Source organism: Cinclus cinclus, chromosome 9 (genome assembly GCF_963662255.1).
Source record: "Cinclus cinclus chromosome 9, bCinCin1.1, whole genome shotgun sequence".
Lineage (NCBI taxonomy): Eukaryota > Metazoa > Chordata > Aves > Passeriformes > Cinclidae > Cinclus > Cinclus cinclus.
In genome coordinates this window covers 5215618-5243151 of record NC_085054.1, presented here as the reverse complement: position 1 = coordinate 5243151, position 27534 = coordinate 5215618, and the positions used below count along the sequence as shown (strand labels likewise).

At 40.1% G+C, this 27534-nt stretch overlaps 2 protein-coding genes across 3 annotated transcripts in view; one reads left to right on the top strand and one right to left on the bottom strand.

The window, feature by feature from the left end:
- PPP1R1C (protein phosphatase 1 regulatory inhibitor subunit 1C) overlaps window positions 1-9002 on the top strand; it is a 47628-nt gene extending 38626 nt beyond the window's left edge. For both annotated transcript variants that reach the window (XM_062498480.1, XM_062498478.1), the window contains exon 5: window positions 8636-9002. In XM_062498480.1, coding sequence (XP_062354464.1) covers window positions 8636-8724 — 89 coding nt within the window. In that variant the 3' untranslated portion in view covers window positions 8725-9002. The remainder of the gene's footprint in view (window positions 1-8635) is intronic.
- Window positions 9003-18764: 9762 nt separating this feature from the next.
- The window catches only part of PDE1A (phosphodiesterase 1A), a 146548-nt gene continuing 137778 nt past the window's right edge, over window positions 18765-27534 (bottom strand). Inside the window, 2 exon segments of the mRNA XM_062498737.1 lie at window positions 18765-18841; window positions 23900-24175. Of these exon segments, the coding sequence (XP_062354721.1) occupies window positions 18765-18841; window positions 23900-24175 (353 nt within the window).

The window sequence follows — 27534 nt, the reverse complement described above, 5'->3', positions numbered from 1 at the left end:
AAAAAAAAAAATAAAAGCACTTGCAAGGCTGAATAATGTCTTGGTCTCATAATCACAACACACATGTGAATTTTTTTCTCCTTCTCAATTTGAGCTGAGGTATAAAATAAATCAACATATGGAGGGTTTTTTAGACTATTATTTATATATTGCTATAATGTCAGTATAATTTAAACTGCCAAATTGATGTTCCAGATTCTTTTAATTCTAAATATTGAAAGTCCACCGTATCTGCCGGTGTTTGAAGACTACCTCAATTGTAAATCACAGAGTGACAGCCTGACTTTGTTTTTTCTAGGCTAATCTAAACAGGAGTTTGAGAATATCCAGTGAACCTACTTTCTGTATCACCTTGTTTATCTCATATCTGAAACTTTAAAATTACATACAACAGTAATTTACTTTATTTTATATAAATTCATTGCAATTAAACAGTAGCTGGAGTTTTGTCTTTATAACTGGAACTTAACATTAATTATGTGTATTGACTCATCTTTCTTTAACCATAGTAAGAGAAAATCTCATTAATTTCTGGAGGAGTGGGTCCAAAATCTGTGTAATAAATAAAAGACCTGATTATGTCCAAACTCATTAGCCACAGTTTTAAGAGCAACCCTTGCATGTTGGTTATCAAACTTCTGTGAAACTTTACTTAGCAGAAACTTACAGGCATGGGTACCACTCAGAGTCCCTTGAGGCCATTGAACAGTGCACCATTTTCCAGTCTTTCTCAACAAAGAACGACCCAAATTTTAGAAAAATTTCAAAGGCTTTGAAAACTTTCAAACAGACTGTTCACAGTAACCAACCTCTATAAAGCAAAATTTTTCCACATCTGTTTATTTTTACTTTGCCTTCCCTCCCTCGTGTTTTCCTGTTTACTCACTCATCCACATGGGAGCTGCCAAGGCCTGGGACTGTGTGTTTTATTGTGTTTTATTGTCATGTCATAGATAACTTTTTGATACTCTTTGAACCACCAGTAGCTTAGAGACCACCCAAGAGAGTGGCTGCCTTGGGAAACACAGGCTGGGCTCTCCTTGCCAGATCTGCTTGGAAGCAGGATTAACCTCCTGCCACAGGTCATCTGGTGTGATTATTGAATATGAGCATCAGCAAGTGAAATAATGGCTGCCAGCTTGTCAGACTGAAGCCATTCTTTTGGGTAGGAGTGAAGAAACATGAGGAAAGGTATGTAAAATGCATCTTGTGTTTGCATACAAACACGAGTCACTGTCTGGCTCTTTGTTCACACTCAGTAACCATCCACTGATCGCTGTGTGCCACAATTCTTGTCCCATCAGATTGAGGTTAATGAAGCATCCAGGAGCCCACACCAGGAATTTGGTCTATGCCACATAAACCTCGTTCAAACATTTAATAGAAGCTGCTGGTTGCACCAGGGAACTCCCAGCTAGGGTGCAGCAATCAAGCTTAGGAAGAGATAGAGAATGTTAGGTAGGAAAGCAATAAGTCTTTGTCTCAGCAGGGTGGCAAGAAAAATATTCTCAGGCTGTTTCCGAAATTCCGTAACCGAGGATTTTGAGGAGGATTTGGAAGCAGCCTGGAGGCAGATAGTTGTACCTCTCCAGAACTTCAGGAAAAGGAATGAAAATGCTAATCTAAAAGCCCAGCAATTTGAGAAACAAAGTCTTATCATTTCCTGATTTGAGACGAGTGTGGATTATGCCCACAATATATGAAAAAAAAAATATTTTCCTTGAAAGCATAAATAGCCACCATTAGTCTGAAATATATATCTGAAATATCTGAAGGGAATTAATGGAGACAATTCAAGGGGGAAAGTAGTGACAGGAGATGAGGTACACTTAAAAAGCTTGGAGAAGGAGATGTGATAGTAGTGAAGACCCCAGAATAAGGAGAGTTTCAAAGTCTGGATAAATGCTAAGGACTATATGGGATGCATTAAGCAAGAAAAAACATGCAATTTGTCAGATGACAATTGGATATAGGGATCTAGAGAAGAGTGGAAATCTGAAATGTGTAAGCCTAAATATCAGGGGAAAACAACAGTATTGTTCATGGTAGATTAATGTTTTGGACAGGACTTTAGATCAAGAGCTTGATTTTGACCACTTTGAGGTATCATCTCAAACTTCCACCAGCTCTCATAGAAGATGCACTCTAGAGTTTTAATTTGGATGGAAGGGAAAATGACTATCAGAGAGAATGGCAGGGAGAAAGGTGTTACAACAGCAGAAGAACCAGCGGGAAGGAGATCCAGAGCAAAAATTGTCAGAGGCAAAGGGATCAGCAGGCTGAAAAGGATGGAGAGAGAGGTCACGGGGCACATGGCCAGAAAGCTTTGAGCCTGGGAACAAGGACAACTGGATCAAAGAAAATGGAGGATGGGGGCAGAGAGGGCTGGTAAGGTGGAACATGTGAGCATCATTTTTGGTAAGCTGAATGGTAGAGGGAGAAGAAGGGGAGGCAGGTAGGGCTAAGGATAAGATTGATGATTTTTAAGAGTTACTAACGAAAGCTTAAGCACTGAACTCTGACTTGCATGCAAGCACAACTTATCTAAACCACTCAGTTAAGTAAAAATGGATTAAAGGTTTCAGGAACTGATTGCACAGATGAAAGAGAGAGATAATAGGTCATTTATGCAAAGAGGAAACAAGAGAAAGCTCAAAGTAGGTTTTTGGAAAAGTATAGCATTTTTCTTACTGGTTTCCTGTTCTGCTCTTGACAGAATGCACACCCTCCTGTATTTCAGCTGTTTATATTTTTTTTTAAAGATAAAATATACAGTAGGATTTAATTTCTTTCCAGCCAAAGAACCAAATTTTTGATCAAGAAAGTCAAAATGCCTAGGAGATGTGTGTGCAGGGGTAAGTTTTGAGTTTCTCCATGACCAGTAATAACAGCTGTGTTTCTGGTATCTTCTCCAAATGGGGCAGAGAGAAGACAAGACACATATTTCTTGCATTTGAAAAACTCAGGCAGTGTAGCTGGCGTGCACCTGACAATGAACATTTGAGGATTATGAAAATGGATTTTTCTAAACTGCTATGAAGCAGAAAGTGCCGAGAATGGAGGCTGGTGAAGCTGTATTCTATTGATCCAAAAGTCTTCACAGGGAGGAAGAAGTCTTTAATAGTTATTCAGCTTCTGTCAAAGGAGGTTTCTGCCAGGCAGCTGCTCCTGCAGGCTCTGATGTCCTCGGCCCCTGCTGGAGGTGGCAAGAGCAGGAAACATTTGATGCTTTTCAGAGCTGAGGATGTGTCCTGTGCCTGTCAGAGCTGAACTGTGGTGCTCATGGCAGGGGCAGGCTCTGGGATCTCCCACTGGCACTGACCAGCAGAAGGGAGCACATGCCATCACAGGGAACACCAGATGTTTCTGGAAATGTATATATAAATCACAACGGACCACACGGCCTAAATATGAGCTTGTATGCAAAATCAGCACAGAAATGTTGATTTAGTCTGGCCCCATGATTTTAAGGAGTGAAGAGGAATCTTATTCCTGAAATAAGTCTATCTGGTGCAGTTAGACACTTCATCACTTTTCCAGAGAAAGGAGTCCTTTGAAGCTCCCAGGTGGATCAATGTGTAGCCCACACAGTTAATGTTAATACGCTGTTGTCAACTGTAAGATGCATTTACTGAGTTTTGATTTCATAAATTCATGTAGTCATTTAGGTTGCTAGGAGCCTTGGGAAAGTCCACAGTTCAACCTGATGCATAAAGCAGAATTAGCACCAAATTTAACAAGGTGATTCCACACTTTATCTAGTTCAGTACCGAAAATCTCCCTGAAGAGACACACCGCATTTTCACTGAGAAATCACACCAGTGCTTAAATACACTCAGTGAAATAATTTCTTCCTTATATCCAGTCAGAAAATAGTCTCTTCCAATTCACAACCAGACACCTTCTTCTTCTGGGTAACTTTCTTTGGTGCAGGCAGGCTGCTGTTTGCTGCCCCAAAGTTGCCCCTGACCTGATGCAGCTGCTTGATCTCCTGTAACTGCAGGGGCCATCCTTATCCATGGAGGAGGCTGCCCTGGAAGACCTGCCAGCTTCATTTGGCTCTTCACAAGTGCTTTCCATTTTGGCTTTTTCAAGCCAAAGACCTGTGCTGGATGCTGGATTTAATTACTTTAGTTTGCGGGGGTTTTTTTTCTGTTTGGTCGGTTTTTGTTGTTTGTTTGGGTTTTGTGTTTTCTGTCTGTCTGTTTGTTTGTTTGTTTGTTTTGTTGGCATATTTTAGATCAAAACTTCAGTTGGAAAAAGACATTATGAGGAAGACACATCAGAGAAGTCAGAACATATTTAATTGGTAAATGCAAACCAGAATGTACCATTAAAAAGAATTGTCCTTTTTCTGTTTAGCGGTATACGATATTTCTTTTGATATTCTCATTTTTGATAAGGAAAATGGAAAATAATTCATTTAACATTGGCTGAGACATTTTTATTTGGCTGTTATCCTCTTTGCCAAGTCTGTTTCCAAGATAATTTCAAAGTGATTTGAATTCTGAAATGCTGAAAATGAGCCTGTTTTATCTGTGCCTTTCACTGCTTTCTGCAAATCTGGAAATTTGTTTTTGATAGAGAGAGGATCAGCTCCAAATCATAAAAATAAATAACCCTTCAAACCTTAGGGAATTCAAGCTGCCAACCAGACTTCAGTCCTGAGTTTGGTAAATGTCAACACCCTTCCTCGGGCAGTGAAGCAGAGTGAAGGAAGAAGTGTTAAGTAGGATGGGGAGCTGCCTTAATTACTTGAATATTTTAAAAATTATTTTCCAGGAGATACTTGGTTATTTCAAATCCTGTGACCCTACTTGGCTTTCTAAGCTGGTGCTTTGGTTAGATGGAGAGAAGCAAAAAGACAGCTGCTGATGAAGAAGCTCAGATGTGATGTGACTACAAAAATGACAAAAAATTGTGCCATTCTCATTCATAAGTATCTAGAATTCTACAAATATTCTTTGAGACAGTGACTTCATCTAAAAATAATTGACAATTCAAATTATATTAGTGTATGGCTGCTCAATCTGGTTTGAAATTATGGGTTTGTTTATCAACATTAATTGGATCAAATTACCTGCGGTAATATAAGCCCTTTGGGAAAAAGCAACTCTTGTTCTGCTGGCTTTAGCAGTGTCCAAAGAGCCTTTGATTTAAAGTAACATAAAGATGAGTGTGAACACATGGTGGATATGAAACATTTTCAGAGAGCAGTGGGAGTGTTTGTTCTGGAAGGGGGATTTTGCTGCAGGTGAAGAGCAGAGCCCCTGGCAGGATGTGACCTTGTGAAGCAGGGGCTGGGTCAGGTGCAGAGGGGATTGGGAACTCGTGAAGACAGTGGGATGTGTGGAACCCTGTAAGGAAGGGCAGAGCAGGGCAGGGCACCCAGTGAAAGAAATGGAGCAGCATGAGGACAGCGCTTCAGGAAATGGAGTGCCCACAAATTCATTGCCTGGAAAAAGGGATATTGATGGGCCAGGGTGACTCCATGGATCTGCATTTGCAGTCCTCCCTATTTACAACTCCCACTGCAAAGCTTGTGCAGTTACAGCAGTTCACGTGGAATCAGTAACTTGATGTTTCTAACTTGGATGTACTCTTACATACAAACAATTTCTTCTAAAATACCCTGGCCTTGTTTTGCTTTTTATCTACAAGTAATATCTTACAGTCTCTATTTCATGCTCATCTTTACACCCTGCTCAATCAGTGAACAAAAATAATCCCCAAACGACCACATTTTGGTCCTTCTTGGTTACTAGTTGGAAAAGCTGAAGGCATGGGCTGTGTTACTGGTACAAAGATTGGAAATATGAGGAGCAAATATCCTTTCTGATCAATTAGTGTTGCCATGGTTGTGGTTGTAAAAATGTTTGAGGTGACCTGAGTAACGAATTTTTACTAAGCCTCTAACAGAATGTAACCTTTCAGCAAACAACTCAGATATTGCTAAGCAAAGATGCTGAACTGATCCAGCAACACTCTCTGTGGGTAGAGCTTCACCTGCTTGTCAGGTGAATCAACAAAGGGTAGGGCACAGCCTGAATAACCCCACTGGAGCCATGCTGGAGAGCCACTGTCCCAGCCTCTTCTCTTGAGCTGTGGCTGAATGTGCCAGTGTGCACCTGCCCAGCTCCAAAACCTTCTACCCAGCCTTGACAGCCACTGTGAGCTACTGAAGTGTTCATGTGGCTAGCTATCCTTTTAATCCAAGAGTGTGATTGCTGTAACATAACTAAGTATTTTTATTACTCCAGGCCATTTTTTGCACTGTAAAAGTCTGCAGCTTTGTGCAGGAAATGTATCTTTTCAGGACAGTTACCAGCATTTCCTTTCATACAGGTTCATATGTTACTGACAGGAATTTCATTACCTCTATGTCACACTGATTTATTCCATTGTGTAGATGACCATCTTGTTTCATAATGCCACACCAAGGGGCAGTTCATTCTGACAACCTGATGCTGTGGGAACATACTGAGGCTTACATGTAAGTACATGAAGTCTCGTGCACTTACTGGGGAGAGAAGGAAACTTCCAAGGGACAACGTAGCATAAAATGACTGGCAGAGATGAAGGCAGGCTGCAGAATGGAGGTTATGGAAAAAATCATTAAATAAGATCAGTAGCTACTTGCCATGCAAAAATCAATGGGTAATGCTCATTGATGTAATTTCTTTCCATTTCCTTCAATTTTCATATTTAATATTGCAATTAAACCACATAACCAAAAGTCTTCACTCCTACAAAAAATGCAGTTTCATGGTTTCATCATACCATGTATCACATGCCTTCTTTTCTGTCCATAACTTTCCCTTCCTCATCTTTGAAAAGCTCCCTAAAAAAAGTCTTCACTCTGGCTCCTAGCAATTCCTGTCTGAAGTACTGAACAGCAGCTGTGAGATGAGTACTGTGAATTGTGCAAGAATAGCTCTGTAACTGCAGAGGAAACAACAGGAGACAAATTTACCTTAAAAACACAACATAATTTGGAAACCAATGTCCATTAACCCACAGTTAGGTGAAATCATATTTAACGTGTTTGTCTTACTAAAGGGTGTTGCTAAAGAAGAGCTGCTAAGAGCTTGGTAGCAGCTGAGCACCTTCATGCATCACAGTTCCTTAACTGGAAACAGCTTGATTATTGCAGGACACACTTACAAGAACTGTGGCTCTGGAGCATTAATGTATTTGCTTGGTTTATGTCAGAACAAGTTTCCCAGGAGACTGTGTGCAGTCATTTGTGTGGAAGAAAAGAGAGAGGAGAGCCCAGAGCCCAGCACAGAGTGGTGGGCTCTTGTTAGAAGTGGAGCTGGTTGTTGTACAGCCATTGTAAGATACTGTTTTCAGCTATTTGTAACTTTCTGGAACTGGAATAAGGTATGCTGAGATTTATTTTTTTTTTTCAAGTGATACGTTTGGAAAAGAATCTATCCTATATTTTGGAGTCATGTGGACATAAATAGTGAGGTGTAGGAACTTCCAGGTTAAGTGGCACTGGGGCCAAAGCTCTTGGACTTACACCATCATCAGTTTTTCTTACTCACAATTAGCAGTAATCTGGATCTTGGGCCCCACCCGAGGGTGAACCTTTTTTTGAAAACTGTGCCCCTAAATGTGGTACAACTTGCAGGGTGCACACTGGGGTATTTCCTTATCCAACAGTGGTCATATAAAGCAGCTGGGGTGTCATTTCTCCTCATCACAGAGAGGAAGTGATAGAAAAGGCAAGTGTTTTTCCTGACAGTTAGAAATGGTTGCTAGAACTATGTATGATCTTAAATGAAATTTAAAAAAAATATTTTTATGTAATGACAGTAATGGCACCAGAAAATAGCCTAAATTAGGCTTATGTTTTTTTCAAGTCATGCACATTTGATGAATAGTTATGTTCCCACTTTGTCATAAACAAGGGGACCCCGAGACTGATCTTGTGCATTTGCTCTTTAGGGTTTTTAAAAATAACACCTCTTCCTCTCTGCTCTCTGTCATCTTTTTATCTTAATGTTGCTTACTTTTCCAGCTCAAATTCTACCACACCAAGGTGGGGCTGAGAAGATGGGATTAGGCCCATTCATTGAAGTCTGCCTCCTTGTACTGCGCATGAGACAGAGAAATAATTGTAATTTGATTCAATATCATAATGTCTACTTCACTTGTTGGCTGAAACCAGCCAGCAGTAGGTGCCTTCATAACTTTCCTCAAACCTGAACTTCCAAATATCCTGTGATAGGTATTTACCCTTTTCATCCAGCCCCTCATGGTATTTGGAGGTCAAAAGAACACATTCTCCATGTTAGAAATTATCCAGTGTTGTCACAGCTTTGGTGCCAGCAGTCTCCTCTCCATCAGGCTCTCTTGCCTCAGGACAGCTTTGCAATGGTGTTCAACACAAACTTGAACAAGGTGTACCAAGGAAAAAAGAGAAGCAAATACTGTTCAGAGCCTTTATTCAAGGAAGAGACTCTCTCTGTTGTAAATACACCATAATATGACTTAAACTAAGAGGACTGTGAAAAACGGAGTCAATATGGGCATTAAACTTGCCCTTATTTTGGTTTTCCATTTCTTCCTTCACCAAAAAATACCTGCAAGCTAAACACGACCTTAACCATGACTTCTGTACTTTCAGGGATTAAGCACCTGAAGAGTCAGAGCGACTCCGTGTTTCCAGAAGAAGAGGAGGGAGTTGGCGAGAGGGAAGAGGAGTGGGGCCATTAACCAGAGCTGGCCCCAGCCCGTCCCACAGAGTCCCTGGACTGGCCCTTGGCCCCCCAGCTCCCCGTGCCCCGGGGGGCTCTGCAGGCACTGCACACGTGTCCTGTGACCCTTCTTCACTGAGATCAAACAGTTATTTTAAAGTCTTTTTTTTCTTTTCTTTTATTTTCTATGACTTAAAAATGTAATTTGCAAATGTGTTAGCTCCCTGACGTCAGTACTGCCAGAGCTTAACTACTGCGTGTGAGCTGGATCTAAGGCTTGTTGTAAATAAAAGTGATTTAAAAGGTACAAAATAAATAATGCATTAATTTAGACGAGATTGTCTATTGTACAGAGGGTTTGTCTTGCTACAGAGAAATGTTCATATAAAATAATCCCTTTGGTTAAGGGCAGTTTTTACCATTGTTGATGGAGTTACTTGCAGTGATGTGGATAGAAAAAAGGTAACGAAGTAAGCAGAGGTGACTCTGTCTAGAGAACGATGCAAAGACTCTCTTCCCCGTGTTCCCTGGATACGTGACACTAAAATACTTGTCTTGCTTTTGGTCTGAGGCTGCCTTGTCACTGCAGCCAGAATGATTTCTCTCCACACAAGGTCACTGTTACCTGGAGGCATTAGAACACGTTTCAGCGTGGGAGTGAGGAGCGCAGGTGTGTGCAAGGCCTGGAGCAGGGTCCAGCCCAGCTGAGCCATGGGAAGTGCCACATCCCCCTTTGTCACCTGCAGCAAGGACAGGTCACAGCTTTCCTGCCCTGCGCTTGGCTCAGTGTGAGCCAGTGAGTGACAGCCCAGCAAACTGCACAAATTCACCCCGTGTCTGAGTCCTGGGGTTTTGGCTGGTCAGCATGGTTCATACCATCCTTTTCATTTTCATAGACTGTGCAAACTCTATGGCATAAAATGGAAGAAGGCGGAGAAGGAAAACAATGTTTCTTCAAAGTCACACTTTACAGATTATTTTGATTTTTCAATCAATGATAGATTTTTAAATGAATTCACTGTCATTTTGTATTAAGTGTTTGCTTTTGATACAAAAGTTTTGTCTTCAGTTTAACTTTCCACTGCTGCAAGTCTCTTTTAAAGGGTTGAGGCAGCAAAAAAAAAAAAAAAAAAAAAAAGAATAAATTAAAAAAAATTAAAAAGAGATTAAATATAGGAAAACACAGAGCCTTTTGTCTATGCCTTGCATGGTGATTTCACTCTCAATCTGAGGTCTCCCACGAAGGATCTGTCAACTAGTGTTTCTTTATATTTGAGAGCCATTTTTTCCCTCCACCTGTGTCTCTCTAACTGTCCTCTTCAGTTCCATTTTCTGCAGAAAGACTGCAGACAGGATCCACAACTCCAGCTCAGCAAGGGTGTGCAAGAAGGACTAAAGAAGGACTCTGCAATTATACAGAAGCCACTACAGGACTTACAGAGCAGAGAGCTTTTCATGTCCCAAACAACAAAAGGAAGGAAATGACCCTTCAGAAACTGTTTGAATTTCCCCAGGTCAGGCCTGGAATGGCAGCAAGAGGTGCTGGGCTCTGCTCCCAGCTTTGCCATGGCTTTGCTTTCACACAGCACCAGGCTCTTCACAAAATTGCTCCTTGCCACAGTACTCCTAAGCTGTGAACCAGTCACTGGTGTTTAACCTCACACCATCTCTCTGTGTTGCTAGCTAATAAAGCACTTTGGATATCAATGGCTTTTTGCTGGTTATTAGTACCCACAGGCTGCAGATGAGAACTGTCTAGGACCTGTGAACAAATGAAAGCATGGACATGATTTATAACACTCGATACCAGGACAAGCTATTGAACATGTGGCATCTCAGCATTTCAAAGAAAACACACGGAGCACCTGATAGGAGCTTGGAGAATTCATCACTGAAAAAGCTGTTTCAGGTTGACTGTTGAACCTGAGTATAATTACACCTTAGAAATAAAAGGGGGTGGGAAAAACTCACCCAGGTTTAGTTTGAACTGTATTTGACTTTCAGAATGGCATATGCTCTTTATTCTCCAGGTGCAAATCAGATAATACTTAAGTAGATATTGAGTCAAGATTTAGGCATTCTAAAGCATATTTTCCACTGAAGTTAGAGGAATTTTGCTTGAGAAAGACCATAGGTTTTGGCTGAAACATATTTTCCTTGGTGGAAATAGAATGTGTAGTGTACAGGAAAGCTTCTATTACCTTGCTATCTATTTAATTACTGGATTTCTTGCCTTCTTTATTTTTTTATGATCACTATAAATTCTGTTGAAGTATTCAAGGATTTACCCACTGTCTTTTCGTAGTACCATTATTTCTCCCCAGTAATGCAAACTGAAAAATCAGCATTAGTTCTTGCACTGTTGGTGTCATTTGACCAAAAATGTCCCATCCAACGCTGACTCCGAGGCAGGGCTGCAGGAGAGGTTCTATTGCCTGTCCTCAGGGAGGGCTTCCCATGGTGTCCAGGGTCCAGGCAGTCAGTGAGGAAGGGACTTCCAGTTCACCTGCACTTCCATAACATCAAGGCACAGGCTGCTGGTGGTGTTCACTCTTATAAAAAGCGCATTTCTTTTCTCCAAAAGGTGAAGCATTGGGTGGGTCTCTCCAGAGCTGGCCTGGGTGGGCTGTGGTGGCTGGGGAGGGACCCAAGCAGGGCCCCTACAGGCTGCAGGTCTTCTATTGTATACAGCTGGCACTGTACAACAAAATGTCCTGCTCAGTGCAGGGCTCCCCTCCTTGTTTCTGTTCTCTTGAGACAAGTTCTTTTTCATGAGGGACCTTATTCCTGCAGAAAACAAGGCATTGTCTGTCCACTAACCCTGGGGGGACAATGTAAGGGCATATTTAAAACATGCTGTCCCTCAAACTCCCCTTTCTTCCTCTCCTATTGCATCCATCTTAGTGCCCAGGCCCACAGATGTTCTTTTTTCATTCTTTCTATTATTTTTTCTATAGCAGCTCAGCAAAGAGTGAGGTCCAGAAAGAGCCTCAGTTGTTCTGTTGATTCCTGACATGTGCAATTACATTTAACCTTTTCATGCACAGCATTGTACTTGGCAACTGAGTGGATGCTAAATGCCGTCTGCTTTGCCGTGTTCTCTCCTTTATCCTCCAGTGAGGATAGCAGCACTTAGAGCAAATCTCAAGCAGGATATTTGTGCACCCTCTGCTAAAGCTCAGGCTGCTTGGTAAGATGATACTAATCTGCAGTTTCATCAAAGTGGGCTGATGGAGTTTATAGAAGTTCAGTGTCTATATTCTCCTATAGATTTTCCTGGGGTTTCTATTAAATAATCTGGGGGGTTTAGGGCAGAAAAATTATTTGGTATTTCTGCTAGGCCACACACACTCTTCCATTTTGCCTAGTATATACTGACCCTTAGTGGTAAACTGAGATTTTAATTGCATTGTCAGGTTTCTAAATTTTGCTTCTCTCTTTGGCCCAACTGTTAAGAAAATGGCAGGAATATTTGCTGTGCATCAGGATAGTCTATCTATGTAAATAGCCCACAATGTCTTCAACAGACATTAACAGGCATGTGAAAATAATGATGACAGGTGTTATTAGCTCTTCTGAAGGGAGGGCTGTGGGAAGCAGGAGTGTCGAAAGGTTATTCCAAAATGCAAAACAAAAACGCTGGCATTGAGAAGCAATGCTCTCCACATAATGAGAAACAAATAAGAACTCAGTATCTGGCACTAACGAACACCTCAAGCTAACTGTGGAATGAGTATTAATTAGGTTTCCAAAATAGCATCTTTCTGAAAAGCAGCTGAGGTGTAATATTGCTCCTTATTAATCAAAGCAATGGGACAATGTGAACTCTGCAAAAAATAAATGGTTTGCAGATGGCTGTGTGCATCTTTAATAATGACAGAAGAACACAAGTTACAGCTTTAAATGCCAGGGACCCTTTCTGCATCTTCTCCTTTTCAGAGAGCGATATTTGCAGTTTTCAAGGCAGTGAGGAAAGTGTGTTGGTTTCTTATTACATTTTCCCTGCAGCATAAATTCTGTTGATGTGCTTCCCTAATCATTCTAATTATACTGCCATATGTTGCTCTCATCTTTCTTTTTCTCTCCTAATGGGACATAGATTCTCTCTTTTGAATATGTCATTTGTTTATTACATTTATCAAGGGTTTTAACATTATATGGGACTTTTAATTGGTTTTTTAAACACTCAGCAGATTGAATATTAAAAACAGACATGAAGGTCAACTATAAATAATATTTAAATTTCTCATGACATTTTTATTCTCTAATTTACTGGAAATATCAACTCTGTAGTCATGCTCCTGTACCTACCATTTACTTGAAACCACACACATGTCTTCCAGAGATACTCTGGCTGCAGTCACAGTGGTGACTGTCCTACCCCAAACCACCTTGTGCCTAGCAGAATAGGAGTCTTCCTCAAGTGGGAACACTAAAACAAAGATTCATCATGCATTATATTAAAATATTTGACCCAAATACGCCGCCATTAATTCCAGTTGTGAACTACTGCTGAACCCCAAACAATAAAGGAGAATGTTTATTTCTGACAAGTAAGAAAAATACAGCTCTCTCTCAAAGTTGAGCAGTCTCAAAGATAAGGAAGCACAATTTCAACAGAAGAATTCAAGATGGCCCAAAGTTAAATACATGCTTTGTACAGAGACATTAGACCCTCAGAGTACCCTGCACTGCAGAAAACAAAATCTGCAAGCCAGCTGAATACAGAGAAACCAAGAGACAGTCAATCACTATCCAATTAATTAACAAATTAATTTCTGCTGTAATGACACCATCTTTCTTGGTTTTCATGCAAATGCATCATAGGTGAATTTGACCCTTTGGCATATTGAATTTTGATTGAGATAATTATATCAGGCTTTATACAAATAATTAGCCAATACTTTCATGTAACTTGATGTTTATTAATGGTATTACAATACAAGTCCCAGAGTCTTTCTTGCAGGTTCAGGAGTGTTTCTTGTAGGTGCACCAGCATTAGTTACTATGTGGTGATGAGGCAGCTTTAAAACTACAGTTCAAATAAAAGTGAAGAAACTTCTGTTCTGCTTAACTGTTCCATCTCAAAGCAAAGATTGTACCTACCATTTTGATTTTTACCACCTTATTTAGCTGCAATTTTGTTACTTCTGGTTTGTAAAAATGACCTAAAAATGATGTTGCAAATGCATATAATTCAACATCTTTAAAGTTCATATACTATGTAATCTGTCAGAATAGCTGATTTTGCTAAGATATTATCTGTCCAAGTTCAGCTAATGCAAAGTTCCCCAACAGTTCTCCACTCAAAGGCCATAAGCAAAGGGCTTGCCTAAGCACTAATAAAGTATTTTTCAGCAAAGTTCAGCCCAAAACTGTATTATAAAACATTTTTTCCCATTTTTATAAGAGATTTGTTTCTATTTATAATTCCATGGTTATGACTTTCTTCTTCATTCCCAGAGGAAAACTTAGATATCCACAGTTTGATAAAACTTTTGAATGTTTGCCCTGGGACATGGAAAAGGAGTCTCTGGGGACCTATTAAATACTTAAATGACCAGGAAAATAAAATTGTTCCAGGGAAGAAGCCTAAATGTTTGCATAGTGTTTGACAGAGGACAATCTCTTTTACTCATAGTATTAAATTAATTTCCACCCATTTTTCCATTCCACTTTTCAAGGATGTGTTTTTTTTAAAAAAATGCTTTAAAAGGAATCCACTCCCCATTCAGATAAACCTTTGTTGCTAAACTACTGCACACAGAAATCTCTAATCTGCTGCTGGAGAATGTTAGTCATGCTTACATTTTCCTCTTTCTCATACAAAAACTGTATAGTTTGTTAAAAATATGCATTTCAGACACTTACCACTAGTGATCTTGATTTGTTAATTTGAAATTATTTTCATGACTTCTGGCATCACTACAAGAAGAAGGTCCTTTGTGCATGTAGCTCAGATAGCACCTGGAAAAGAGGAACTGCAAAGAATATGGTATAAAGTAGTTGTCTTGATTTATTTTCATCATGTACCTAGTAAGGATTTGATACATGTTTGAGCCAATGGGATTCTTTCCATTCATTTTCAATCCAAGTTGAAAGGAGCCCTGTTTAATTCCATTTACACTGAACTTGGATTGTAAAATTTACACCAAGCCGTGGAGGTATCTCTCAAAGTCATACCCTTCCTGAAGAATTGTTTCTAACAAGTACAGTCCCAGTGGCTCCTTCAATTTCAATCACAGTAAGAATTTTTTTTGCATAAAAAGTAGTTTAATGGTTACGTTTTTCTTTGTGTGAGGGCTACTTTAACCATAAAGGCTAAGAAGGCAAGACTTGCTTAAAGAAATTGTTTTCAAATGTGCTATGAGGATGTGAATGAGTTTGTGTGGCAAACTGGGACAGTAATGGAAAAATTGTGGAGTCCTAAATGGGTGAAGGTGTTGGAAACGACCATATATGCACTGTCACTTCTCAAAAACAATCATACACAAATGAACAAAAATGCTCCAGGCAATCAAATTTAGAACTAACACTCAGGAGCTTCACAATCCTTGCCCTCAAATCAGATTTATTTGGGAATATCATCATAGGAAATATGGACAAATACAGCAGAATAAAAACACACAGTTGTAGATTGCCTTCTTGAAAATTAAATTAAAAAAATACTGGCTAGATCATAACCCATAACAATATTACATAATATATCTGTCATATATCTCGAGATAAAAGTACAAAATAAAACTCTTGAGGGCTCATTTCTAGCTGCAGCTCCTCAGTGTGCTCAATGCAGGGTACATGCCCAGGATGCTGTGGGAGAGATGCAGATACAAAACACCATTTCTTAGGGCCCCATGCAGTGTTTTGGCAGCACAGCCTTACAGGTTTCAGAGATTAAACTACTGCTCGGGGAGAGGCTCTCTCAAGAAGCCTTTCTGCCATATGAACCCAAATTTTACCCAGCCCAAAGCCTTAGCCAACTCTATTGGTGTTGGCCCTATTGGTCTTCTCCATCAAAGAAAATCTCTGCTCATCCAAGCAGCACATCAAGTTTTGGGTCATGTCCAGACAAAATCTTGCTAAGAATAAACAAAGGAAGAAAGAAAGAGAATCAGCTGGCATTAACAGAAAATTAAGGACTCTTCTCATATTTTAGTAACATCTACCACAGTGATAAAATCTGAATAAAAATGAGAAAAAAGGATTATTTATAGGAAAAATCACTCTTCTATCCTAATGAATGAGATCTGCAGGTAATGAGCACCTCCTGTGAGCTTCTTCAGTGGGACAGCTTGGTGCTCACTATGACAACAGGACACTGAGAGCCCCACAGAGTGCTTCAAGTTCTCTGCAGAATCTGTTATATTTTCTGCTTGTACTTCCAGGTGAAATTTTTTGCACAGTAATAAATCTCAGTGGGATAGAGACACAGGAAAAAAACCTTTTAATTCAACTATGATAAAAGTCTGAAATTGAAAATACAACATAGAGATTAAATTCTGATTGCTTCAGACTTTCAGTCTCAGTGAATCACAAATTACCATGTTGAAAAAGTCAGTAGCAAATATCTAAGTGGCCTAGTTTTTAAAGATAGTAGTTGTCCTTTGTTCTTTTCAAATTTGGTGGGAACTATAGATGATCTACTCATCTAAAGTAAGGTTCTGACTTTTCAGATCTTAATCAAAAAGATTTTCCACTGCCACAGCATATGGCAACTTACTATTAAAAAAAGTCTGATATGACCACTATATTTCTTCTCTTGTCATAAGGACAATAAGAAACCATAAGATGGTTTACTTTTTATTACAAAGGAAAAAAAAGAGTCCAACATTCCCAAAAAGGATGCAAAGGTGCACAGAGTGGTCCAGGCTACTAATAATTTGCTCAAACACCAGCAGAGAATATATAAATTCTTAACTCTTAGCAAAAAATATTGATTGCGTTATAACATCTATAATACAATTTCCTCTGTTAACATTTCATTCGTTAACGGCACTGTACAGAAATTTGTCCATGCTAAATACAAGCCTTGGACCAGATACACAAAACAATTTAAACGTATTTTTTACATCCTATATGCACAAACATTTCTTAAGTTAAAACTATGCATACTACTTATGCATAGCACATATATATGGCTTACATATTCAACGACAGGAATTCCACTTTCTGGCATGCCCTTGTCCCTGGGCTCAGAGCTTACACTGTTCCCAGCTCAATTTTGACTGCTCTGCTGTCAAAGAGAAAAGAGACAGTCAGCAGGTGTGGACAGGTAAGGGTCCCTCAGCAAAGGTGATTGTTTTATGATTCCTTCTTCAACTGGGCAAAGCGTGCCCTGGTTGAGGTGGAGCCTGATGCCTGCCGAGCTCGGGTTGGATCCCTGAAGCAGCAGGTGAGCAGCACACAGGTCTCTGTCACCTTTGGCATGGAGGAGAGTGCCACTGCCCCCACGAGTCCCCTTAAGAGCAGACCACGGCCGATTCGAAAGACTATTTGTTCAGTGAGGTAAAAACCACAGGGTCTGAAAAGGAGAGCAGGGAGTGCAGCCACCCGAGCCACCTGAGTGCCTACAACCTGAACAGGAGCCTAGGAGTTTCCTGGCAGGGTCCAGCAGAGGGAAATGAGGTTGGCTGCAGCTGTGTAGGACACCCAGAGGAAGCAGGAGGGGGTCATGTGCAGCTCGAGGGAAGAAGAGATGAAAATGGAGTTTCTTTATGGGCACAGTTTGGTCTGGAGGGCTCATTCTGAGGCTTCCTGCAGAGGTAACTCCCTGTGTGCTGCTGTTGTCGCTGCCCCTCAAAAAGGAACAAACTCTAGCAAGGATGTTGCAGGATGCATGGTGTCACCTTTGCATTTGAGATAAAACATGACATAAGGCCTTGCTGTCACCTTCCAATTCTGTCTGAGAGGTAACAAAGCATTTTGCTGAAGTGAAGCTTTTTTCATGTATTTCTGTTGCTGTCTCTTCCACCCTACAAAACAGTAAGTACCAGCTTCATGGCAGGGCTGACACCAGTGCTGATGCCTTTCAAAATATTACAGGATTCAGAATGTTTTAATCTGTAACAGCAGATGCGATTCAATTAATTTGCAAGAGTTATTTCAAATACTTTCAACACCAGTTCTGTCCATATGGCAGCCACTGCAGTGGGGAAGAACCTTCATTTGCACAGGCTGGTCAGTGTAACTTTGCAACTTCTCTGTACAGTCTACAAAAATTGATTTCCAGATATTTTAAGGAAGCTAACAAGTAGGACTTTTATGGTGCATGCAGCATGATTGCATGAACAAGTATCCAGAAACACATTTCATTTTGATTTTCCATTTTCACTGGACACCAGCAGCAGTGACACGTAACAGCAATCCCAGGCAGATGACAAATGTCGTTGTTACCACATGTCTCGTGACTAACTGGAAATGTCTGGTACCGGTGATGCAACAAAGCAAGGTCCAACTTTGGCTGAAAAAAATTATTTTGGCTAGTTTAAGAAAGCAGAATAGAAGAGGAAATAGCAACACAAAAACAACTGAAATCTTGCGAGTTTTTAAGTGCCTTGAGTTACCAGCTCAGGGTTTTACATTTTACATTTTTGAACATTTTGTTCAATCACTCTCCACAGAAATGGGATGATCCAAAAACAAGTTGACGGATAACAGCCTCTGAGATCATGAGGTAGGAACAGCTAGAGTTCTTTTCTCCTGCAACAGAAGTAGAATGAAAATTCATAAACAAGGGATTTCTGCTACTACTACTTTCAATATTCCATATTCTTGAATAGAGGATGATTTATCGCATGATCATTTAGTCTGGATTCAGAGATTTTCAAGTACAGGTTTTCCCTTCTTTATGTTGAATTTTTTTAAGGTAACATTGAAAGAAGGGCATTCTGTGCCCCCACTTCAAATTTTTGTAATATAAGCACAACTGGGATAGAACAAAGAGGTTAAGAACAGCACTAAGGGAGGCTTTATGGCATAAAACACTTCCCATTAAAAGAAAGAAATGACCAAATTACCTGTCCTGCCTGAAATGTCAGAAGCTTTTAAGAAAGAGCAAATCTAGTTCTGTACCAGTGCTTCTGTCTGCTCCGTGGCTTTTACAATATCTTCTGACTTCTTACAGTGTTTAGGCTCACCTGGAAGATAAACAAATATGATTGGGAACCTGAATGAGGAAGTTAAACAAGTCAAGAGAATCTGCACAGCCATAGACAGACAAAATCTAATTCCTCAAGATATTCTAAGGTTAAAATGAGGTTTCAGTCACAGCGTTCTTTAATTGCTTTCTCACCAGAATAAGCAACAGCTTGGATAAAATAATCATTATGGTTTATCAACAAGGCAAGAGATAGAATGAAAGCAGTAGATCACAGCATGAAAGAAAACTATGAAGACTTTTCCATGAGTGTTAATAAAGTGGGTTTGGATTTGGGTCACTTTTTTCTTCCAGCTCATTGAAAGTCACAATTCACCCTCTGCAAAGTACTGTTTAAATCCTCTTTACAGTAGGCTTTCAAATCAGAATCTAAGTTTCTCCCAGATAATGAAAGATGCCAGTGCCAGTTTCTAAGAACCCAATTCAATCAGATAGGAGCAATGGCACAGAGTAACACAAGCAGCTTTCAAACTAAGTGATACAACATGAATCTCAAATAGACAATCATAGAATTAAACTGCTGCTGAAACTATTCCTTCAGCTGCTCTGAATGAGTACAGCTGAGGAATTCATACACTGAGATGGTAGGCAGGGCACAATGGGGCAAACTCACAGTGCTATTTACTAACTACATATAGTAACTTCTCAGTTTTTTCCACTTGATGGAGGGATCCCACCAGTAAGAACGCTAAATGGAAAATGTCAAAAAGAAAAAGCATAGAAGTCTCAAAAGTGGAAAAGATGGCCTCTATAAAAATAGAGAGGGGAATATTCTTGAAAGCCAGAAAACAAAGGTAAAAGTAGGTAAAAGGGAAAGCAAAGGATGCATGATCTGAAAGGAAAATTTAAAGATGATGGTGAATTGAAGAAGAGGCTAACGGTTTAGAAAAGAGAATAGGAAGAGAGGAAAGAAAACTCAAGAGTACAAGCACGAAGAAAGAAGAAAATTAATACCTATGAAACTGCCACAGCTTCACTGCAAAGGAATAAGAATTGCTACAGATTTCTCCCTTGTTTAACTATCCTGAGTGGTGGCAGAGTGTGTGCTGCCCACTCTGTAATGCAGCCTCGAGCAGATGGGCCATATTCCCCTGAGCAGCATCCTACACCACCCCTTGTTTTACATCAATTTAATGCAGGTGGAATACCAACAACCAATACTTCAGAGGCTTTAAAAGTCTCAAAGTTGGAATAATGTTAATTAGAACAAGGATATCTACAGATCTTTCAGCCTGTGGCTCTTTTTGGAGGGATTTAGCAAAACTTTATTAGCACTGTTATCCATAAAAACAACAACAACAACAACAACAAAAAGGGGGGGGGGGTGGGAAGGAGTATGAAAGTAAAAACAATTTATCTAAATATTTCGATTTTATACTTGACATTTGAATTTGTGGAAGCCTTAAAACAAAACAATTCACAGAATCACAGAGTATGCTGAGTTGGAAGGGACCCACAAGGATCATCAAGTCCAGCTCCTGGCCCTGCTCAGCACCACTGCCAAGAATGACATCATGTGCCTGAAAGCCTTATCTAAATGCTTCTTGAACTTTGTCAGGCTTGGTGTTGTGATCACTGCTCTGGGGAGCCTGTTCTGGTACCCAGCCACCCTCTGGGTGAAGAACCTTTCTCTAACATCCAACCTAAACCTCCCCTGCCCCAGCTTCAGGCCATTCCCTCTGGTGCTGTCACTGTCACCCCAGAGCAGAGATCAGTGCCTGCCCCTCCTGTTCCCCTCACAAGGATGCTGTGACTGCAGTGAGGTCTCCAGTCCAGTCTCCAGTCTACCCAGTCTCCTCTTCCCCAGGCTGAAGAGACCAAGTGACCTCAGCTGCTCCTCACACAGCTTCTGCTCCAGACCCTCCCCATCCTGTGGCCTCCTCTCTCCTCTGGACAGTCTCTAATAGCTTAATATCTTTCTTATATTGCGGTATAAATTTCAAAAAACTAAACATTAACTTCTAAGGCTTATATAGCTTTTTTTGGTTTTGCATCAAGGTTTTCTTTATGCGATAAAAAATGTGGTTGCTAATGGCTGTTACTTTATAAACCCTATCTTTTTTATAAACATATTATTTGCTTTTTTAATCTAACCTTCCCCTCCACCCTTGCCCCATGGCTGAACACGGATGCCTCCCCTTAGCCCCAGGGTCCTGGTTCACCCCAGAGCACTAAAGAAGCAGGCAGCACAGCAATCTGCTCCTGCCCCGCTTGGGCACAGAGGGTTCCACACCTGCAGCACCATAAATCCCACGGGCACGTGGTTGGTGTGGATCTGCCCGCTGCTGTTTAACCTGCTTGTTCTCCAGGGGCTCTCTCTTACTGACTGCTGGTGATGTGGAATGTGCTGGTGACTCCACAGGACTGGCCAGTCCTCTGCTGTCATATACAGTGAAGCTACTGGCAACCTGTTGTATCACAGATTTATTATCTCCCTTGCGTTTTGATATTAAGGATTAATGTGGCTATCATTACAAGTGAGAAGTTAAGTTTGCCAATTAGCGTTTATAAATCATTGAAATGTGGAATCGGTTAATTAAACATAAGCAGTTTTTAAAATTAATGTTCTAATTAATAAATCGCTCAGGAGAAAAGGAAAATCATCACTTTAAAAATCACCTTATAATAGTTTCATTTAATCTTGTACCATTCAATTAAATGAGAGTGATATGATGGAGAGGAAAAAAGGTATTGTGGAGAAAAACAATATCCAGTCTCAACTGCAGTGGTTGCAACAGAGACACTCCAGTCTTCCCTATGCACCAACCTGGACCTAGGGCTAAAATGTGATGGTCTACAAAGCGATACCTAGAAAGAGATGTGTTACAAAGAGCAGAAAACAGCCCCTTTTATTTTTTTTAAATGTGGAACCCCCTCATCATAGCACATTCAAACATTCATTGGCAGTTCCCAAGAATGCACACACATCATCTTCCTGTGTTGCCCAACTGTTATAGCTGAATCACAGAAAACGTAACTGGATTTCCTGCTTTTTATAGAAGCAGAACAATGACAGCTAACATATGAAATTTCCACCTGAATAACCACATTGCTATTCTTTTTCCTTTCTACCTCACCCTCCCAGCCCTAGCACCCACAGGTGCTCACTTCTCCACCCTGGGAGTCAGCAAGCACTCTGGACATCCCTTTAGCCTTCTACCCCTCCATCCTCAGTACAGCAACTACAGAATTAGAGAAGTCTCCTTCTTGGAAGAAGCATGGAGAATGCTAATAATGTCCTGACAGATGTATGGTGTCTCTTAGAAATAAGTCTAATTTGTGGAACAGGGAAAATATGTAAGATCATGTGTTTGCTCCTGCCTCCTGCTTGCTTGAAGCAGCATTCCATCAAAAATGTCTGACCTCGTTTAAAAGAGTCCTGTCTGGATCCACTGGACATCAACAGAGGTGCAAAAACACTATTAAAAACCTAATGCCTTCTTGTCCATTTCATAACTTTCACAGTTTGAAGTTTCAAAGCATAATGCATTCTCTATAATATTTCCTGCCTTAGAAAACAAATGAGATTAGCATTTTTAAAGATAAGAAATCTGTGTTCTCACTGGAAAGGTGGAATATGAAGATAGACAAGGCAACAGAGTGAACTAACTGCATGCTGAGTTGTGTCTGATCTCTCAAACATAATTTTTGTTGGTCAGCCATCTAAAGACCCACAAGTGCAGCTACACCACAGCTGCATTCTGCCAACTCTGAAAGAGAAAATATGCATATTTTCCTACTTGCATTCCTTATCCAAGAGATGGGGAACTTCTCTAAAGCACTTAAATTTTAAGTTGAGCATTAATACAAACCCAGTGTAAAAAATACATGTTAAAAGATAAAATGTCAGTTATTAGACAACTTCAAATGCTGTGAAAATAATTTTAGTGTAAATATTTTGATTTAGGGCCCTAAATTAACCATCTGTTATTTCTGATGGGAAAAAAACCTGTCAACAAAAAAAAAGCATGGAGCCGTGGAATGTGGAAATGTAGAGTAAGTAGGAGTTCTCCATAAAAAGGATTTTTGAGAAATATGCCAAGTCATATACTCACATCTAAGCTAAGCATTATAAGCACTTCAATGCTGCTGCTCAGACAATGCCATACTTCTGGCACAATATTGCAAGGCTTGCTGTCATTAAAGCATTAATGAGTTTCGCATTTTAAGTAAAAGTGAGGAAAAGAAGTGTCATTATCCTCTTGATTATTCTTATTACCCTAATACCTCAAAGCTTACTCTAACTATAAGCAAACTCAGAAAATAAAACGAAGATGCACAGTGTCTTCCTCTTCCTTTTGATAACATCTATCCCTCATTGTTTGGTCATGCTACCCTTGAGACTGGGTAGCAATCTCAAGAAACTAGACATGGTTATCTTGTCATTAAATACTTATACTCTAAAAACATATTCTGATGTTTTAGTGATTTTTTCTGGCTTTTCCAGTCTTCTAGCAGCTACAGTCAAGAGACTGATCTTCCTGATTAAGAGAATGGCACAGTCCCATGACTACTACAGTTGGCAAATTCCATCTAGATTCCATCTTAGATTCACACTATGGTACAAAGGATGTGGTTTACAAAATAACAATCATATTAGGTGCCCCAAACTAAGGGGAACAAATATTAATAGTGTAATTACTTATTCAAAAAGACAATGTTTGATAGTTCCGTTTTGAAAGTTCACCTTATTCTCTAGTAACAAATGGCTATTTAATTGCAAATATATATCTTTAAATTATTCTAAAACCATTCCTCAAATTTAACTAAAATATATTCTCTAAATAATTTTGTAGTAGATCCCAAATAGCTGATATTGAGAAGTTTATATTTGTTTATATGCTTCTAGTTGAAGTTTTAGGATACTACCACTTTTGCACGGGTCTGAAGAAACTGTCCTATGCTGGTGGTTTGTACAACACCTGATTTCAGTGTTTTACATTGCTGATGATGTTTCACAGGGAGATCCCAGACACTGCTGCAGCTTCACCCTGGACAGCTTCATTAGACTGGCTGGTGCTCTGTGATGAAGCATTACCATTCAGTGGGTCTGCATTCTGTGTCTCTTGCTGGGCATCGCTGAGATCTTTCTGGTTCAGATCACAGTTAGTGCATTTTTCTGAGCTGGATTCATCACTCAGAGGAGTGTCGAAAGATACTACTTGTAGGACGATGGATCTGGGAGGACAGGTTGTACCATCACTTCCCTGACTACTCTCATTTTGTGTCCTTGTTGCCTCTTCCTGTAACTGTGCATCTCTGGAATTTCTGCTTTGGTCTTTTTCCTGTTCACCAACATTTTTCACAAGTTCTTCTACAAAGAGGGAACAAAATAGGTGAATTAGATAAGAAGGATATGCCACAGTTTTTTTGATTTCAGAGCAGTGACAGATAGAGCTGCATAGAGGAACACTGTGAACATCAGTTTCTGCACGAGGCCATGCCCACTGTGTTTAATATGGGTCAGACTCTGCTCCTGATTGCACGACTGCAGCTGAACCATAGCAGTCCTCTTTCTGGTCTGATGCCTTATATGTACCTCTATTTGGCCATAACACAGAGCAAGGAGCATCATCAGACAGCAGTAGCCTGAAGGATTGGAGCAGGAGGACCCCTTGCTGTAGAAGGCACATCCCTCTGCAGTGGTGTTTGCCAACACAGGACTAGGAAGAGCAGAGCTCATCAGTTCTGCAAGAGACAGAGGGCATGGAGGGGAACACCTTGCTGGGGATGGGGCAGGCATCAGAATTGAGGGGAAGCCCTGAAGGAAATTGGCCTATTAACCTGGAGAAGTCCAAACCATCAAGTTTGGAACAATCTGGAACAAGCCATAAGGGTTATGCATATGCTGTGCAGTACTGCTGCCATTTTGGCTAATGGCACAAATCGAATGGGAAGGAACAGATATGTCCCCTGTGCTTCAGGGGACAGCAGCAACAGGAAGAAATAATGTTTGTGCAAGGCTCTACTGCTTCCTCTATTGCAGAGACCTGGAGAACAGTACAAATGGAATGGCACAAAGTTAAAAGAGACAGAACAGAACAGCACAGAGAGGTGGCTCAGGAGTAACTAGATGAAAAAGAAACAGAGAATGGAAAACTTGCGATGGCAGGTGAAGAGAACAACAAAAAATAGATGTACCATCTTCATGGAGGGCCTAGGTGTTTTGCTATTATAATTTGTACTTCCTAAATTTAGAATTTAGAGTCTGTACACTAGCATAGAAGATACCAATTACTGTCAATTAAAAAAGTTAAAACATTGCAGTTTGAACATGGCTATAAAAAAGTTGCATGATATTGCATAAAATTTCAAATTTGGATGTTAGAAATTATTAACCAAGCACTGAGATCTTTATTGAGTTCAGCTGGCAGTCCCCTGAAACTCTTATTGTGAATGACCAATGCAAATCCAGGCCACAAGTGATTGTACATGACAAATGAAAGGTAACCCAGACTGTGAGCTCATTTTTATTGCTGCCAGCATTTGGTACCACCTCGCTTTTCTAAATCCAGAGAAATGTTTTCCCTGAAGTACAATTTGGTTTATGAAATAGGATGGAAGGGAACACCTTCAAACCTGAATTGAAGTGCAGAAGCATGGAATGGTTAATTTCCTTTTTTGTCGTTTATACTTTCTAATATACTTTCTTTTAAAATCAAGAACTTTAAAATTTGAACAGTTTCTACACTGTTAAACCATTTTTTCCCAAAACTTTAGAGTCATGCTTGGTTTGGATTCCATATCTTCTGAAACTTGGACAGGTAGTCTTTTTCTAGACTTCAATGTAGCTCTTCCAAAGAAGAGGTTGGACTAAAGCCATTGAGAAATATGTATATGGAATTTGATGCAAGTTATGTTCAATCTAGGGACATTATTTAAAGCATCTGTCATTCATGATATAATCTACCTACATAAAGCTTTTCTCCTAAGAAAGAGATTTACGTGCCATATTCACCTCCAAATGGCACAACTACAGCATTTTTCCTTAGCTTAATGAAAAAAACCCCAAGGAAATTAAAAGATAAAATATTTCACATGTTCAGATGCATCAGTAAATTAAAAAAAGCAGGGCTGATTTAAAAGCACACGTAAGATTGCAATATTAATGTACCTCAGGTTGGTGAGAGATTTTTTTAACCAAAAAGCTAATAAGAAAAGAGTATTTTTCTCCCTGAATGTTGTTTTAGGACTTTTCTAGCCAGAATTCAGATGTATCTTGGTGTAAGTGGATGGCTGACCATTTTATTCCCGTATTAGAAATCTCAGAATATTCATACATGCAAAATCCACTATAAATTTTTGTTCATAAAGCTGGAAACTTAAAATTGTTCTCATTCACTCCTTAGCAAACTTAAACTGTCAAATGAAGATTAAGAGTTTAATCATAACAACTCTGATGGCTTATTGTTGACTTATGTCACGATGGTCTCTAATTTCTATGACTGCCCTTGGGATGATCTCTTTGTCTGTTTAAGGACACCTAAACCAGAGCCAAACTCTAACTCGGGACTAACTGGTGGATAGAGCTTTGAAATGAAGTGTCTCTGCACCAAGACACACCTGGTAATACACCAGATAAAAGTTGTGCCTTTTGCATTCTACCTGGTGTGAGCCTACAGGACCACCACCAAGAGTGGCTGCTGGGAGTGACCGAGGCTGAGCAGCCTCAAGTACAAAATCCTCTGTGATGATGTCACAAGGGTAATTAGACCCCCCTCTGTTTTCGTAGTATTAAGTCTCTCACCTGCTGGACACCTGACTCTATGTTCTGACTTGCTTTGCTCCACTCAGCTTTAATCCACTTCTAGAAAGATGAAAAGTACTGGGTTCTTTTTGTGTGTCAGCCACTCGGGATATGCTGAATGTGCTGGAAGAATATAGATGTCTGCTTTGTACAACAGCTAATAATTGTGGTCCATATACGTAGGACCTTAATATTGCATATAATACCTGGAATTCTCTGTGATTTCTGCTGTCCAACAGAATTATCTAGCAGTCTAAAAGGGGCTGAGACTGGGACAGTGACCAAATAACCAGAATTCAAGCAGGGTACTGCTAAATTAATCCTACTAGTGTAAGAGAAATGGAGCTGGCATGATGTCTGACCCCCACTGCTGTGCAGGAAGAATTGCAATAAATACTGTGGCAGTCTCTGCCTCCAGCCAGGTGCAAAATGCTGAGACCCTCTGAGGGCAGTGGGCCAGGCTGCTGCCCCTCACCCTGCACTGGGCTTCTGGGAAGAGCAAGATCCCCCCTTCCTATGGGCACATTACCATGGCCAGCCAGAGATGGAAATGGAGTAGGTTAAATGAACCAGGGAATCCGGCACTTGCAACAGTCTCAATATTCAATAAGAATAAATAGATTGATAAGGTATAAAAGATTAAACAACCATTCATCTTGGCCCTCAGAAAACTTTTTTTGGCTTTTGGGGTGTGCCAGTTAGGCCCAGAAGAGCTCAGGGATTGTCACAGCCATTCCAATAAAGGCAGGAATGCATTGTGCCCTGCAGTCAACTCAGAGTATGTGCTGTTGTCACTACTGTTTTTTCTCTCTCTGCTTTAACTTGGCAAAAGTGCCAGCAGCCAGGCCTGTTTCTGTATTTTTCAGCTGTTGGGTTTGTTTTCCTCACAAGAATCCAAGCGTTATTCAGCAAAATTTATATGAATT